At 35.0% G+C, this 18180-nt stretch overlaps 1 protein-coding gene across 10 annotated transcripts in view; it reads right to left on the bottom strand.

Annotated features, from left to right (window-relative positions):
• Positions 1 to 18180, bottom strand: part of CEP170 (centrosomal protein 170) — a 131783-nt gene that overhangs the window by 65310 nt on the left and 48293 nt on the right. For all 10 annotated transcript variants that reach the window (XM_023216170.1, XM_023216172.1, XM_023216173.1 and 7 more), the window contains exons 5-8: positions 13478 to 13536; positions 13219 to 13381; positions 11756 to 11890; positions 3197 to 3673 (exon numbers count right to left, since the gene is read on the bottom strand). In XM_023216170.1, the coding sequence (XP_023071938.1) occupies positions 3197 to 3673; positions 11756 to 11890; positions 13219 to 13381; positions 13478 to 13536 (834 nt within the window). The remainder of the gene's footprint in view (positions 1 to 3196; positions 3674 to 11755; positions 11891 to 13218; positions 13382 to 13477; positions 13537 to 18180) is intronic.

The following is an 18180-nucleotide window of genomic DNA, read 5'->3' as shown; positions in this document are numbered from 1 at the left end:
CAGCAAAGGGTCACGTATTGGAAAAGTAACAGGCAAGGGAAACAAAGGGAGTAAGATCAAAAGGAAGGTGATTTGGAGATCACGTCTATCAAAGTAACAGTGATTAATACTATAAAAATCATATATGACAACAAATCTGAAGATCTTTCTTCAAATTGTTGACTATTCAAAATGCAATCTGAAAAGAAAAAATGGGATTAATTAATGAAATCCCTGCCTCAGGTAATTAAGCTCGGACTAACAGCAGATGAAGGGCAAGCCCAAACAAACTCACTAGTTCAAATATAGACTTCATTAAAAACACTGGATTTTACAACCTATTTCATTGTTGTATTGGCTCTATTGAAAAGGAATCCAGTTTCTTTTTTTTTTTTTTTTAAGACGGAGTCTCGCTCTGTCGCCCAGGCTGGAGGGCAGTGGCGCAATCTCGGCTCACTGCAAGCTCCGCCTCCCGGGTTCCCGCCATTCTCCTGCCTCAGCCTCCCGAGTAGCTGGGACCACAGGCGCCGCCACCTCGCCCGGCTAGATTTTTGTATTTTTTAGTAGAGACGGGGTTTCACCGTGTTAGCCAGGATGGTCTCGATCTCCTGACCTCGTGATCCGCCCGTCTCGGCCTCCCAAAGTGCTGGGATTACAGGCTTGAGCCACCGCGCCCGGCCAAGGAATCCAGTTTCTAAGAGCTGAAGATAACTAAACTCCAATATTCGCTGCACCATAAGAACAAAGAATAGATCCTGCACATACTGAACAACCTTAATGAAAATACCATCTTCACAGAATTTAATTCTGATTCTAATACATAAAATTTGGCACTTAGTGGTGTCAGGCCCTTTCAAATATCTTTCCTATAACTTGTAGTTCAAAACTTTTCTTATAAATTAGTCATTTTCTTTTTTGGAAAATTACCATGCCCTCTTGTATTTTGTTGGTGTTATACAAGTCAACATCTCATCGCAGCTGCAATTTTCTGTTTCTACTCAATAAAAAGGTCACTAGGAAATAGTCCTCACCAAGTTCTTTTCTTTCCTTTGCTTATCATTAGCCATGCCTAAGTATGTTGAAGTCCTTTTAATATTTTTAGGGTAGGTTAGCTATAACAAGTTAGTGGTGTGGCCAAAAGAAGTGGCAACTCTCCTGAAGGGTCAAAGTGTATTGGCTTTATTTTCCTCACTGTCCCAAAGCCCCTGCACTTTACTCTTGTAGGAGCAAAGTTTTCGTTTTAGTTTTGTTTTGCCTACTTTCAATTATTTGATCTAAACAGTTGCTGAAAATCTAATTTTTGTAAAATTTTTATTATTTGCTATAATTACATTTATTTAGAGTCTGGCTATATACTTTTTTATATCCTAAATCATGGAAAATTGTTATCTAATGATGGAAGCTCTGACTTTTGGAGAAAGTCACATGTCATTTATACACATGTCCAGAAAAGTAAAATCAATCTGTCTTGGATCGAAAATGAGTTATATTCACAAAAAAACTCCCTTGAATGGCTTGTAAAATGGTCTGAAGGCAAATCTAAGAGAAGAGTTCTCACACTGCCACCACACTGGAATATATGTCTACCTATAAATCAACTTTGAAGGACAACAGTAATATGATTACATAATTTCTAGTAAGGGCTTAAAATATCTAATCATTAAAATACAGATACAGTATACATGTGGACATTAATCCTTCTATTTGGAATTAGGCCCACAAATGGGTCTTGTGAGGAGAGAATGTTTTAAAATAATGGCTTAAAAATAATAGCCAATACAGAAAAAAGTTATAATGACTAAAATAAGTTACAATATCAATGGGTTTAATAAAGATATTTTTAAAATGATTATCTTTTAAAAGGATATTTTACCTCAGTTTTTGTTTATTAAGAGTGGTTTTAAAAAGTCTAAGTTATTTCTAAATTCTCAAGGTTCAGCCACCTCTTATACTGTACTAGGATATCAATATTATTTATCCATTTCATATAAACATCCTATTTATTTGTGACTATTAATCTATATAAATATAAATAAAATGTCTCAATTATGTATTGTCTAGAAGTAAAAGGTGACAGTCATGTCTCAAAAACACATATGCCAGGTAACTGCTGATAACTATAATTAAATATTGTAATAGGCTCCAACAAATAATTAGGTAATCACATCATCTCACTGTCCTGAAATGTCTTAGAAGCGAATCAGAAATAAGTATACGAACACTATTTCTTCATTACTTGATCAGAATGCCAGGACATAAGATACAGATTAAATCAGGGCCAGTCTTGTCATTGACAGAGAAATCACCCATTACTTATTCAACTTAGTACCTATCCCATGCTCGAGTACTAGATGAAATGTTAGGAGTACAAAAATTCCTAATGTAGTAACGGAATACTCAGATAAACATGTAACCACAATTTGTTCTAAATCATTTTCCTTATAAATAGCTTATTAAATAAAAGTAAGACAGAGTAACATAAATCTATATTCAATTAATTCTAAAATAAACTTAATTGGCAAAACCAATGAGAAAAAACTGATCAGCTGATACATCAATGCACAAACATCAAATTTTACTAATTTTGGCTAAGTTCTGTACAAACAAAGTATATATAACTATTTCAAAAATGAACATTCAACACTAATGTTCAGAAAGTCCTAACATTAAAAAAATTTAAACTTAATTAATAGATCCTACCAAATATTTCTAAACCAAAAATCTTTGTTTTATGGGTAACCACTGAGAATACTTTGAAGCACTCCTATCAATGATGTGACTGTATTATACAAGTGGAACATTTGGCTCATACCAACTTAAAATGTCTTTCAGAATCTAGGTATTGATGATAATAGAGAACAGAATTGAATACAGCTTTTCCTTAAATCAAGAAAATGATGGAACTCATCTGCTAGGGAATTCTACTGGTGAACTTAATAAATTTTGTATTTCTAGAAGAAAAAGAAACATGTTTTTCAGCAAAAATATAAGTTCATAAAACCAATCTGGTTTTGTCAAGAAAATGAAGAAAGACTAATTTGAGTGAGGAAGTTGGACACGGGTAGTGTGGCTTCCTGTTGAGTTTTAAAATTAAATATAACCTTTGAAAAAAGCAGAATGTCTTCTACCATGTAAGTATCTACTAGTAATATAGTAACTGAAGACTGGATTTTCTTTATCATAAAATAGGAAGTTCTGAATGATCAAATCACTTTACCTTTCAACCTTTTCAAGTACACCGGAACATCACTTTTAATGCTTTTAGAATCCTCTTCTGTTCTTTCCCATAGCATCTGAGGAGGGTTGTTTTGTGCCAGCCAGTCAGCGACTTTGTTTTCGGGCGCCATCATTCCTGTTTGAATCCCCGGCAAGTCTTGAGTTCCAGGAGAAGACTTCTTGGACTTGTGGCGCTGATCTGAAGTAAACTTTGTCACATGGTCTCTAATAGTTACCTTCCCTGGGGTACTGTCATCAAATTCAATGGTAAACGAAGCATGCCCTGCACCTGTTATATGGGAACTTGGTGTGTCTTTTGTTGGGATTTCATGAATAGTGCTTTCTGTTATTTGTGATGGTTGCTGGAATTCTTTTGTAGGGATTTCAAAATAACTTGGTTCCCTACAGAAAGGAAAAAGTACTTCTTCATTTGCAGCTGCAGATTGTTCCTCAACTTGCTTGGCATCTATGCTGCACCCTAATGAGAAAAATAAGAGAAAATTCAAAATATTTGATTGCTGGCACTTGAAGGAGTCTGGTAATGGCCATGTGTACTACTCCGTGAGAACCAGAAGGCAGATCATAGTCTGGATGAAAACCAATGGCATTTATATCACAGAACAAATGTCATAGAGAAAAAAGAATCTTGATTATAAACATGCTATTTGATTACCAACAGGGGATGCAAGATAAGCAGCAGCAATGGCAAATGAGAGCAAAGCAGGTAAGAAATGGATCTTGCATGGCTAAGTCCGTATTTTTTCCAACTTGGATCTAGAATTCATTAAGGTCCAAAAGAATGAAAATAAAATGTAGATGGAGATGCATGTTCAATGTATATATAAAAAGTGACAGAAAAAAAAAAAAGTGACAGAAAAACCATGAACTTCCTTCTCAAGTCACCAAGATGAGATATCTGAAACATATATGAACACATGTAGTGCTCCAAAGGAGAACAGGTGCTCAAATGAGAATGCAAACATGAAGTAAATATGTAAGTGATCTTCTGGAAGTAATGATTCCACTTACCATTCTTCACCACTACACTCAGAAACATTACTTTCAGAATGACAAAGATATTGCTGAAGTGCGGTCCTTGCAAGAAGATATAAACTTTTTATAAAGACTAAAACATGTGGTTTGCAATCCAAGCAGCAGTGTGAAAGAAATAAGGTTAAAATGGGAAATTCAGTTTCCAGACAACGACTCTGGAAGAAAATCAGTTTACTTTTCTATACAGCAGAATATGCAAAAGTGTCAAAAATTCTTGGAGGAAGGCTGAATTGTAAACCTCAGATTAACATTAGTTGGCAGAAGGAGCAAGCAACTCTGGAACACTATCACTAGTCTTCTATCGCCTCAGAGTCTAATACAACAGTCTAAAAACAGATGCATTTATGAATAACATACACGAATAAAATGCATTTATGAATAAATGAAAATGACAACTAAAATGTTTTTGGCATGTTATTAGGTAGTGCAAATGCAAAAGAAAACAATTAAAGACGATATTGTCCTGTTGTTGAAGAAGCAAAGCATGTCCATTATCAAGATGAAGAGCAAGTTCAAATGAGATATATTTCCCTAAAGCTCGAAAATAAACTCTGCTTTTAAACAGATTAATAGAAAAATCATTTACAGACAATTTATTAGGAAAACAAGGCAATACAGGGAGACTAGGTTGTTTCCAAACATTTTCTAATTAAGTGAAGCATTTGATCTTTTGAAAAATCTTTTCAAAGATTACATTTTAGTGGGATCTGTCAGGTACTATAATTGGTTTCTTGACAGCAGTCTGAAGATGAAATAATAAAAAACCTGACTGCGTTTAGGTTACAGAAGAATGATATAGTAACATCCCTTTCGTAATCAAATGTGTGGGGTAGGGTACTGAAGACAACAAACTCCATTTTCACAATAAATATAACAAGAATAAAGTGTCAAAAAAATCTAAACAGAAGGCAAGGAGAACATGTAATATGAAAGAATATATTATAATTTTCACTGTAAAAAATTATCCCTTTTAAAATCTACTCAGTTTTCCTATCACTGAACACAAAAGAATAGTATTGGAAAAACTCTACATTATCAGAGAAATAATCATACATTTATATGACATGACCTACAGTTTTAAAAAAGTTTGAGGCCGGGCATGGTGGCTCACGCTTATAATCCCAGCACTTTGGGAGGCTGAGGCGGGCGGATCACAAGGTCAGGAGATCGAGACCACGGTGAAACCCCGTCTCTAAAAATACAAAAAATTAGCCGGGCGCAGTGGCGGGCGCCTGTAGTCCCAGCTACAAGGGAGGCTGAGGCAGGAGAATGGCGTGAACCCAGGAGGCGGAGCTTGCAGTGAGCCGAGATCGCGCCACTGCACTCCAGCCTGGTGGACAGAGTGAGACTCCGTCTCATAAAAAAAAAAAAAAAAAAAGTTTGATTAAATAAAGGGTTAATTTAACTTTTTCTTAAAAATAAAATGTTCAGCTGGACTTTTGAGTGTTTACTCTGAAGTCATGTTAGTTAAAATTTCCATTAGAATAAAATATTAACTACTCCTCATATATTAATAGTTCATTAATGTTATTTTTCTATTTTTTCAGACAGTGATTTTTTTTTTACTATGTACAATGTACTGTACTTGATCAAGTCCACACAGTACAACTTGTTCATAAACCTGTCCTCTCTCCCTCCCCCCATACAGATATATAGTTTGTTTTTGCTTTGCTTATCCTTCAGGTGACAGAACAATGTCAAGATGGTAGTTTCTAATACCACCACACAGAGAGCCAAGTCAAACTGATCCACTACACAGACAGCCAAGCCAAACTGATCCACTACACAGAGAGCCAAATAAAATTGAGGTGGCTCAGCTATGAAGCAAGTAATACAAAAAAGCTGGCCAGGGATATAGCACTTATCAACCACTTGTTGCTCATGATTCAAAGGAATATTATCTCAATTTTCCTCCCTTGCAAAAAAAGTTCACATGCTAATGTTGACATGTTTCAACATGTTTCATGCATTAAGACAGCTGAGATCAACAACTGCACTGCACTGTTTTGGAGGTTACCATTCCCAAGTTAGTACTACTTTACACTCGCATTTACTCAAAGCTAGAAACTTGAGACTTACACAAGTTAATAACTAATTCATCTGGAAATCAAGTAGCTAACCATGTCAAGTAGCACAACAGAGTGGAAAGGCAGCATGTTATGATCTGATGATCATAACCAGGCAGCCTGGTTTCGTGCAAAGCCCAGACAAGATCTGAAATCAGATAAATCTTTAATCAGTCTGTAATCCTCATTTTCCTCATCATAAAGTGAGAAAACAGTATCTTCCCATAAGATTGTTGTGAAGATTTAGTGAGATGAGTATTAAGTGAGATCATGTAAGTTACCCAGAACAAAGCAGGTATGCAAATAAATGTTTCTCCCTCAACCTTCAAAAACAGCTGAGAATCAGGAAGACAAAAAGCTAATACCAAAATCTAACTTTAAAAAACCCAAGACAGATATGACAATGTCTATCCTTAAGTATTCATAAACTTTACTAACAGTTAAGACCTTCACTGAGAGATTTTTACTATTTACTCAGATCACATGTAGCAAATCTTGGGCAGGGTACAAAAGTGAGGATTAAGGACAGACAGACTGCACCAAGTGGTGGAGATAAGATGAAAAACAAGAGCAGACAAATGGCCCCAAAAACATGGTAGTCCAGTACCATTCAGTATATAGGGCAAATAGTCTCACATACTACAGTCTCCTGAGGACATTACTGTAAGGCAATGTCAGTATTATTATATTACTAATATAATTATTGATATCAATATTGATATTGCTCTTGATATATATGAATAATAATAGTGATACTGATATTGATGATTAATGATGATTCTGAGTCATAAGAAAAAGTTTTAAATTATACTGAACCTTCTCTGCTTAAGAAGGTGGTAATATGGGTAATGAATTTAATAGAAACTTAGGAAATGGTTAAACTTTAAAAAAACTATCAACTGTAAAAGTAAAGTTCAATTATCTGGAAAATTCATTATGTGGAAGGACTCATTTCCCTAAAGATGATAAAAACAGATGAAGTGTGGTCCAACTACACTTGAGAAGTACCTGATAGAAAAACTATGAGGAGTCTTCTAATCAACACAGAAAAATAAAACACCTTTCCTCCCTCAGAACACTAACAGAACATATTCTGGAATTTAGAAATTTAACATTCATCTATCTTCAAAACTCATTTTGTTATACCAAATTAAACTAAATAATATAGTAAATACTTGTTTAGACTAATATTATATTATTAATCTCAATTACTACATTTAAAAAATTATTTAATGACTATGCTGTAATTAATTCCATATATCTACATCAGAAAAGCAATTGGTGATAATCTGCTTATGTTCTTAAGGTACTTTATGACTGTGTTACCTTAACACAATGTATTATAAGGGATACTTATACTTCATCCAGAATACATGTTCGTTTCATTCTTCTGTACTAAATTCAATGAAATATTAAATTTATTTGAGATGACAAGGACTATAATTGTAACAGCTCATTCTGCTTAAGACATCCATCCAACCTAGTCTGTTCAAGTATGTCAAATTAAGACCTGAGAAGCTCCTTTTGCTTAAAAGGAGCTACGACTTGAAAATTTCCAAATTTAGTTTCACTGGATTAAAAATCAATATGAGAGAGCCAAAAATCTACGATGCCCAGTTGCACATGCCACTTCAAAATGTGTGCAACAGTCAAAGGCCTTTAATTATAACCTAAATCAATTGTTGAGACCAAGTTAGGAAGTAGAAAAGCATAGCTGTAAATAAATTGAGGACAAATTTTCTGTCTTAATACGATTAAAAATAGTCACACCATTTCTGAGAACGAAATTGCTCTAAAGTAAGTACTGCTTAAACCAGGGCTTTTTAAACTATATGGCAAGTCTTCAGGAGTTTCTGGATATATATGAACCTACAGAGAGGGACGTTAAAAATTACTAGGTAGCAAACACGCTATTATACTTTCTGGAATGTAACTCTAAAAATTAATAACTAAGAAGCAAATCACTTTTTGCTTTCACTAAGAGTATGCTTACAGGGTAAATTATGAAAGTAATCACGTATACTCCACAATTGGAAACTTAAAAAAGAACGTTTAAATTTTTAAAAATACCTTAATTTCAAAATGATCAAATTAAAGAACACTTGATATACATTTCAAATCCGATTCTACAATTTCTGCTGGCTTCATAAATTCTTTCAAGACAGTAATCTATTTCCCTCATCCTATATTTTAAAAAGCTGTAAATGATAAACCTGAAACAGTAATATCCTCATACTAACATAAGAAAGCAAGTGAGAGTCTCTTAAGGCTATTACTAATCAGACAGGGCACTTTAAGGAATTTGACACAAGACATAAATCACTGAATTATTACTCAAAAAGAATGCCAAGATTATGAGACAGCTTTGGTCATCTAGCAGAAAGAGCACACAAGCTGAGAATTCAGTTACATTCTTATAGATGAAAGTACTGCTGGATGCCTCACATTTGAAATTTATTTTATTATGCTGAGCTACGAGGGATCAATTTTTATGGCTATTTGATTTTGGAGTGTTTGTTTAAGTATCTGTACCCTATGAAGTATATGCTTTTAGAGTGATTGTGTTTACATGAGTAATGATGGCTGAAATATTAAAACTTCTTCTGCTTAAGAGCATGGACTCTGGAGTCAGGCAATCTAAGTTCAAATCCCAGCTCCATTATCTGTAGTTGGGTGACTCTGACAAGTAAATTAATTTCAGTATGCCTTAGTTTCTTTATGTACAAAATCACAGTAACTACACCTTTAAGTACTCCTGTGATGATTAAATAATTAAATGCATACAAAGCACTTAGAAGAATGTCTGGATAAAGTAAACACTACTGCAGTGTTAGCTATTACTGTAAATCATGGTTATGCCTTCTGTACAAAGATTACATATACACTTCATTATATGTTAGAAGTTATGTGCTTCAGACTTCAAAAGCTGTTTTGTGTGTGACAGGGGAGGGCTAAAATTTTAATGGCAAGATAAAAATTACTGATTTTCAGAGTTTGGTGATAATTATATTCAGCTATGTTTTCTTAATCACCTAACTGGTAAATCTTTCCCCCTCTCAGTAATAGGTGGCTCTAGGGCACAATGATAGTATGTTATGTGGTACCTGAATAAGACATGTATAGTTTAGTTGTGGGGAGGAGGCATGCATACAACATACTGAATGAAACTGTAAAGTATTGACGATAAATATACAGACATCATTTAGAATGTATCTCTTTATCATCTAATGTATGTGTGTATTTATGTTTGTGGGAAAAGAGCAGCCAGGAATTAGCATAATTTATGGGGGATGCACTGGGAGAGAACACTCAAACAACTGGTAATGGGACATAAACTCTCAAACAACTGGTAAAGCGACCATGGAAATTGGGACAAAATTAGAAAACTTTGACATAGAAAACTTAGTTTAAAATCTATTTGGCAGGCAAAAGACAGTCATTGTAGTGTCTTAAGCAAAGAAAATAAAGATCAGTTTAAATGTATTATACTAAATAAACTGCAGGAGGGTTGAAACCAGGAGGTTGGTAGCCCAATCATGACTCAGGATGGGGGGCAGTGTAGGGAAAGCAACAGACCTACAGACCGAAGGATTATACAAACAAGGTGAAGGGAAGGGAACACACAAAATTTACAAATAAAGCAGACATCCTTGGTTTTCTTTCAATATCCTTTCCCTGTTCTTTCCTCCTCAAAGGACTCCAAAAGTCTCTGGTATCCACTCTTTCCCGACACGGATCATGTGGCTTGGGGGAAAACTAACCCCACACACAGCTTCAAGGTGAGCAAGACTGGTTTAAAGATAATCTAACTTGCCTTGCCAGGGACTGGTTCAGAAATAAGCAGGTGACCCTCTCCTGAAGCTGTGAGAGGTCAATGAGATGAGACAGATGTTGAGAACTTTTGGCAAAGTTCTTCCAAATTCTGGAAGGTCTTCCGGAAGTAACATTTTCGCTTTTCCGTTGGATGTGATCAAAGTAGCATGTACCCCTTGCTGCTACTGGCAGGCAGCCTGTGAGAGTGAGGGTAAACTCCTCAGTCTGCAACCACTATGAAGGGCAAGACTGAGAGGCGGAGAGAAGCTAGCTAGCTGATGACCACATTGCTGAGATGCTGAAGTAAACAACCCCGATGGGGTTGAGTTATGTGAGCCAGGAAATTTCTTTCCTGTTTGTCTCAGGCAGCATTTGTTATTTGCATCTGAAAGCGTGCAAAGTAATACTGTTTCTGCGCATGGGCATGATGAAAACTGCTGGTGACAGAAACAAATAAAGCTGGGATGGGAATTTATTTGCAAAGTTGACAAATTCAGCCTTGGGCACCGTAAGATCAAGTTGATAATGCTCGCTTTCTTAGACTTGTATCCATTAGAGCATACCTAAAGAGCCAATGTTCTTATTCTCCAGCTAAGAAAAATGTCCTATTTATCTTGTAGAATTAGGGTGAAAAGTAGAAAATTGAGAAGAGTTCTCATGAAATTTATCCTTGTTTCAGGGCCAGACTTGGTCTTCCATACTGAGCCCAGGTGCCTGTACTTAACTCCTCCAGTTCTGGATCCTTATCTGCTGTTATCTCAAAAACTGGCTGCTCCATCTTTCTGTTCTCATGTCTTTGCAAGGTCCTTATGTGGCAAATGACACCTCCATTTATTTCCTGGAAGTCTTGATTTTCTGGTTTATGGACTGAACCACTCCATTAACAATATCAGAAATATCAAAAATATGTTACTTGACTATCACTCTGAGAATCTGACCCAGAACTATTTTTTCATTCTGGCTGCCATACTCAACTAATCCTGTTGCTGCCATTTCTCATCATAACGAGCACACTGAGGTTTTGAAGAATTTGTAATTTCATATCACATTTCTGAACAAAGTGGAAATTGCTCATTTAAAAATATGATTAAGCTGGACATGAAATGGTGTGTGCCATAATCTCAGCTCCTTGGGAGGCTGAGGTGGGAAGATGGCTTGAGTCCAGGAGTTCAAGACTAGCCTGGGCAACACAGTGCGATCCCATCTCAAAGAATAAATTAACTAATTTATTTTAAAAATATGATTATATGCTGGGGATCTAATAAAACACAAAATTAGAGTCTACTATTTTGGTCTAATTGATATATTTTAATAATTATTTTTATATACTTAAAATGCCTAGTTACATCATTAATCTGCTTTCCATATCTTAACATCTCCTTTCAACTGTAAAAAATATTTTGAAGGTGCTTTATAAAGATATTAAAATTAATACTTTACTTATAATCACTCATAATTTTAAATTTTACATTAAAATAACAAGGCCATTAAAACATTCATCAATTAAAGAACATCAAATTATAGAATACTAGATAGAGCATCTCTTTTCATGGTAGACAGCTGTTTGCTTAGATTACAGATGCTTCCCAAAATATCCATTTAATGTCACAGTGATTGAGATTTTTTACCTGACGTTCCGGCTTCATGATTCTTTTCTTCAGGTTTGCCATTTGTCTTGAAAGCTCTTTTTTCATCCACCTCATCATCCCCCCACCATGACGGCTGCCCATATAATGGAGTACCACGGGGCATGGCAGAAATATCTGGAAAGAGGTGGGAAAAATCTGTCTAGAGCAGATGAAACAGAAAAAAACACGCTTTCGCAGAATGCTAGAACTGCCTGGTTGATTACTTACATTAAAAAGCAAAGTACAGTCTTGATAACTAAAACGTAATCTATCGTGAATAGCTTTGTATTTGTGATAAGATCTTATCCAATGTTGGACGTAACTAAATAAATACTATTTCCACTGGGTAGTATCTAAGTCAAACAACGTGCTACATATCCCAGTAGCTTTTTCTTCAAGTGTTATGAGTTGTTTGGTATATAACTGAACCACTTGTAACAAATGGCATTTTACTTGAATTGAGACAGAAAGTGACCTCAGAAGAACAAGTTTGTTGAAAGTAGGCAATAATTAACTAGGGAAGAACAAAACCAGTCTGATCAGAAATGGCTCATTAAGGTTAAATGTAAAAGACAAAGCTAAAGTAAATGTTGGCATGAACACCCATTTTCTAATTTTTTTCAAGCCCAAGGGCACACAAACTGTTCTTAACAGAACTAACATATTTTTGTTTGAGCAAATGTAGTAATGCCTATCCATTTAAAAACTTGTTTTTGTTTGAATGGGATTATTTATGTGAGGCATTTTATAACATTCCGAGAATTATAAATTATTATATGATGATACAGCTACATTTGATTTTTAAAAATTTCCTTTTAATTCATTTTTGTTGTTATGCTGCAGAAGAAAATGTAGACAAACATGAAATAATAAAAATATTGTAAGGTAAACTACACAGTTAACCCTCTGAATCTGTAGGTATTCTGCATCCATGGGTTCAATTAGCTGCAGATGAAAAATGCTTTGGAGGAAAAAATTCCACTAAGTTCCAAAATGCAAGACTTAAATTTGCCTTATGCCAAGTACTACTACACAAATGAAGTGACGTGTATGTATGTATTGTATTAGGTATTAAAGTGATCTAGAGATGATTTAAAGTATACAGGAGGAGACGTGCATAAGTTATGTGCAAATACTATGCCATGTTACATAAGGAACTTCAGTATCATGAATTCTGGTATTCGTGGGAGTCCTGAAACCAGCCCCCATGGATGCTGGAGGATGACTATATTTACTTCCCTTAAACATTTAAACATACTAAGCACACCTATATACAACTGCCATATATAATGATGTGTTTTACAATGTTTCCTAATGAAAGCACTGGCAGCATTAAAACACACTCTGAAATTATCACTATTATACATTATTTTTATACGGACATGGCCAACTTTCTGAGAACAAAGCATGCAGTGTCTTCAAGATCAAGTATAAAGACGGTCTTTAGAGAGAGGCCAGCTTACCCATGGCTTTCTCCTCAGATTTCAGTGCTTCAGTAGCTTTGTGCTGCACTTCACTAGCAGCGTCTGCTCCCTTTGAATCTATGCTTTTGGCACTTGCAGATTTGGATAATTCTGATTCTGAAGATTTTTGGGACAACTGAAGCTGAATGGTAAACTTCTCATGCTATAAAACATTTAAAAATGGAAGTGAAACATCAAGAAGTAAAATCGACCATAGTCAATAGTAGATTTGCAAAAGAAGTTAAGTAAAAACTGTTACCTTAAGAGCTTCTTCGGGGACCCTCATTTCTCCTTGTACTACAGTGAAAAGATTTGTATGTAAACGGGGCTAAGGAAGAATATAACCTCAAATTTCTTGTAATTGAGCTAAAAATGATCATCAAATATAATTTGGAAATTGTTCTATTTCAACAGGCAATTACAGCAGAATTATTATATTTCCCCTGAATAGTTAAATCTTAAAATATGCTCACAAATATAAACATTTTCATTTTAAAATACTAAAAACCTTAAGATCCAGCAAGTTTTCTAATTTTAAGTAAAGGTGGCCTCAAGAAGCAAACAACTGGGTAATTAATCAGAGCACAGAGACGCTTTCAATTTCCACCAATAATAATATGAGATAACTACAATGAAGAAAATTACATGAAAACATATGTACAAGAAAACAGGCATCAAATTATACTGATAGCTAATCACAAAAATGGAAGGAAATACCTCATCGATGATTAATCAACAGCAATTCCTACAAGAATTTGATTACTCAAACTTCATAAGCATTGATAAAAATATAGCTCACTTTGCAAGTACAAAAGAAATGCTATAATTAGGGTCCTTACAGTGACCACAGCCATGACTGTTCCCCATGAACTGCAATCAAGGTCATATTACATTATCAAACAATGGATTCTATACCAAGATTAGATTAGAACCAAGTGTTAGATATCATGAATGCCTTCATTATTAAGCCAAAAAGAACAATGCCTCTGTATATTAAAAAGATCTATTCACTAAAGAGTAGAGGTCACATTTCCCACCATTACTTAACTCTGTAATGAAGGGACTTTTATAACCACGTACTACATTCTATTCTTTACCAGTTCAGAGCACTTATGACTTCAAGGGTAGAAAGCTGTAACTATCACGACTACTTGGGGAGAAAAAGATGACTTCCCAAGCGTAAGGGAAGCAGGAAACTTGTATTTACTCTAGGTTTCTACTTGTTAAAATAATAAAAATTCAGAAATGTAAATATAAAGAGTTTTGGGAAATAGTCTGTTCAATTCCATTAATCCTTCCGTTTCATAAATAAAGAACTTGGCCAGTGGACGGACAGAAACCAAAACAAGAGTCTAGTCAACCGAATCCCAGGCCAGGCCTCTCCTATTAATCTACATTGCTTTTTCCTATAGCCTTGAAGTATTAAAATTTTCCTTTTTGTCACATTCATACACTGGTATATATTTGCTGCTACATATGGAAATACACATCTCATAACTAAGTATATTTAATAAAAGATAATGTCTAAATTGCAAACATATGGAATCAATCTAAATGCCCACCTACTGATAAGCGGATTAAGAAAATGTGGTATATAAATACCATGGAATACTACTCAGCCATAAAAAAGAATGAAATAGTGTCTTTTGCAGCAACTTGTATGGAACTGAAGGCTATTATTCTAAGTAAAGTAACTCAGGAATCAAAAACCCAAATACCACATATCCTCACTTCCAAGTGGGACCTAAGCTATGGGTACACAAAGGCATATAGAGTGGTATAATGGACATTGGATAATCAGAAGTGGGGAAGTCGGAAGGGGGATGAGGGATGAAAAACTACCTGTTGAGGTACAATGTATACCACTCAGGTGGCAGGTGCACTAAAATCCCAGACTTCACCACTGTACAATTCATCCATGTATCCAAAACCTCACTTGTACCCCTAAAGCTATTGAAATTTCTTTAAAAAGACAAAAATGTGATTAAGCTATTATAAGAAAAAACCTAGAGTTTGGTTAGGTATATATACATTCACATATTTATATAACATATAGTATGAATTTTATATAAACACGTATATATAATATAGAAAAACACTGGCACGACTACTGCAGACATTATTGAAGTTTTTCATTCTCTTCTGAAAATTGCTCTTTATCTAACATGGTTACAGATGTGAGTTCCCTGAAGCAATATTATGGTAAAAACTTTGCTTTAAATATAATAATAATATTGTCTAGTAACTTTGTTTTATCCCCCAAAAACTCATAAACAGCTAGAGAAAATTCATAGCATTCCTACTTTTTCTATGGGAATAAGGCATTAAAAATTGACAATCATTACCGTTTTTTTCCATGGAAAACACAAGTGATTTCAGCCTGTTGTGAGGGTTTTCGGGTGCTTCAGGCTTACCTCCTGGGAGTGCCCAAAGGCAATTTCCCAGGACCCATCTAAGGTATCCTCTTTCAACCTAGACACGCTGCAGGTCATGGAGAGCTTGAGAGGAGTCATCCTTCTAAGGTTCAAACATTTTACCTTCCAAAAAGGTTTGTGTGTGTGGAAACGAAGAAGACCTCAAGAAGCGTCTTGTTTGGGTCATTAATTCATCCGGGAACTCTGGCGTAACCGTGAGATCTGGAGACTGCTCTAGCCCCAGCTTTTCCCTCCAAGGCTACCATCTTTTTAGTGGTGCAGACCTATGTAGCTATTTTTAACTTGCTAATCAAAAAAAAAATGACAAACTGAGGTACAATAACTTATGATATCAGTATGCTATAAAAAGTTTGAATTCTTATTTATTAAAAATCATCATTTGATCGGTTATTTCCCCATTTCTTTATAGAAGACTATGACTGCTATTGTAAGCCATCCCCTGTATTGACCTAAGTCAATTTATTCAAGAAATGTTTATCTAAATGGACACTCCCCTGAACACTAGTAATGTGTTCTTAGACACGGTTCTTCCCATTCTTTTATTTTAATGACAAGATTAAAAACAGCAAAATTTTAAACAGCATTAGTTATTCCAAGGAGTATGACCTAAAATATGAAGTGTTGGATACACTGTAAACATGTCTTTCAAGAATCACGTCGGATAAGTAAGAATATACTTGAATACAATTATTTTATACAAGGAAAGATCAGAAAAACATATTTTTCAAAATTAATATATTTTATACATGTGATTTAAAAAAATATGTAATAAGGCTATCCCCAGAAATTCTTGAGATACCCAAAACTGTTTCCTTTTCATTAAAAATATGGAAATTTTCCCTCATTTAACAATAATTGATAATGAAACATACAATTACGCTAAATTAGAGTCCACAGAGTATTAGTAAGGTAGGTCCTAGGAGACAGTAAGAGTTTAAAAGAAAGTTAAGAGCAGGAAACTTTCTAAGGAGAAAATTTTATCTATTTGTTTAATTCTGCCTACACCTTCAGAAAAATGTATCATTTTATTTTAGGAGATGACTATCTTTCTAACTTGTAGAAGACCCTGTTCTTTAAAAACAGTTTTCAAACAACTGATTTAAACTTCTCTATCACTTCATTCTTTCATCCAAAAAAGCTCATTTCCATTAATTTTTTAAATTTACTTCTTTTAAGCTTTGAGAAATGTCCTCTATTTTTGAAATTTGAAAAATATTAACATGTTCATGTTTTGTTATGGATATCAACCACACAGATAAGGAAAAATCTTAACTTCTCTTAATGAAAGTTCTTAATTTTTGCTTACGTTTAACTTCCCCTTGATCATTTCAGCAGCCATTGTCTGGACAGCCCACCAAACAGTGGTACATATAGTGCTAGAAGTACAGATTATAGTTTTAGATGCTATGACATGTGTTGGAGTTTTCTTTAACCTGGTTTCCAATATGACTAACCCAATCATTTTGTGGGCCATTATGCAGGAATATACAACTTCCTTGGGAAAATATATAGATCACAATTTTAAAATAGAAGGTACTGGGTTCTTACTTATGATGACTTATACTATTAAAATGATGAGGGGGTGGATCTTATGATTCAAGATATTTAAGTAATGTGTAAATAATTTCCCATGAAATGTGGAAACCATACCGTACTCTGCTTTTCCTCCTAGCACATTAGTGGTTTCTTCTTAGTCTCTTTTACTGGTTCCTAATCTCATCCATCTCTTAATATTGGAATGTACCAGGTGTCAGTCCTTGAACCTCTTATCAATCTATATTCAGTCCCTTAATGATCTCATTCAGTCTTATGGTTTTAAATATTATTTATATAATAAAAATCCCCACATTCATTTATTTAGCTTATACTTCACCCCTGTATACAACTTTACGTTCAACATGCCCCAAACCAACTTCTCAATCTTCTGGATAAGATGGAGTAAAAAGAACTGGATTTATTCTCCTACATTAAACAACTAAAAGATGGGTAAAACACATGACACAATGTTTTACAAGACAATTAGCTTCAGGCAACAAAAGACAATGATCTCTGAGAGAAGGGCAACAAAGCAAGAGTCCAATCACTGCCCCAACTCACTGCCCTGTGAAAGTTTCTAGGTCACACTGCGAGGAAGAATAATCCAGACAGAGCCTGGCAGACTCCCTGAGTTGTGGTGGAAATGAAGTCAACAGACGAAGCAAATCAACATTTACTGGAATTCACAGGACTGAGTAGTGAAGAGAAGCCTGCACAGAAAGAGAATTCCAGAGATATTCAGTCTCTGGAAAATAATATTAGAGATAATAGTACCCAGTGCCCACACAGGGCCAGGAGTACTACCTACTCCCAACAGCCAGACTGTAAAACCTCATGCATGATTCATGAGTCACTGGGTAGAGCACAAGTCAGCAAACTTTTCCTGTAAAGGGCCAGGTAGTAAATCTTTCAGGTTTTTCAGGCCATATGATCTCTGCTTCAGCTACTCAACTCTGCAGTGCAAAACAGCCTGAGGGCCAGATATGGTCAA

The sequence above is a fragment of the Piliocolobus tephrosceles genome, chromosome 1 (assembly GCF_002776525.5).
Source record: "Piliocolobus tephrosceles isolate RC106 chromosome 1, ASM277652v3, whole genome shotgun sequence".
NCBI classification, from domain to species: Eukaryota; Metazoa; Chordata; class Mammalia; order Primates; family Cercopithecidae; genus Piliocolobus; species Piliocolobus tephrosceles.
This window is presented reverse-complemented; position numbering and strand designations above follow the sequence as displayed.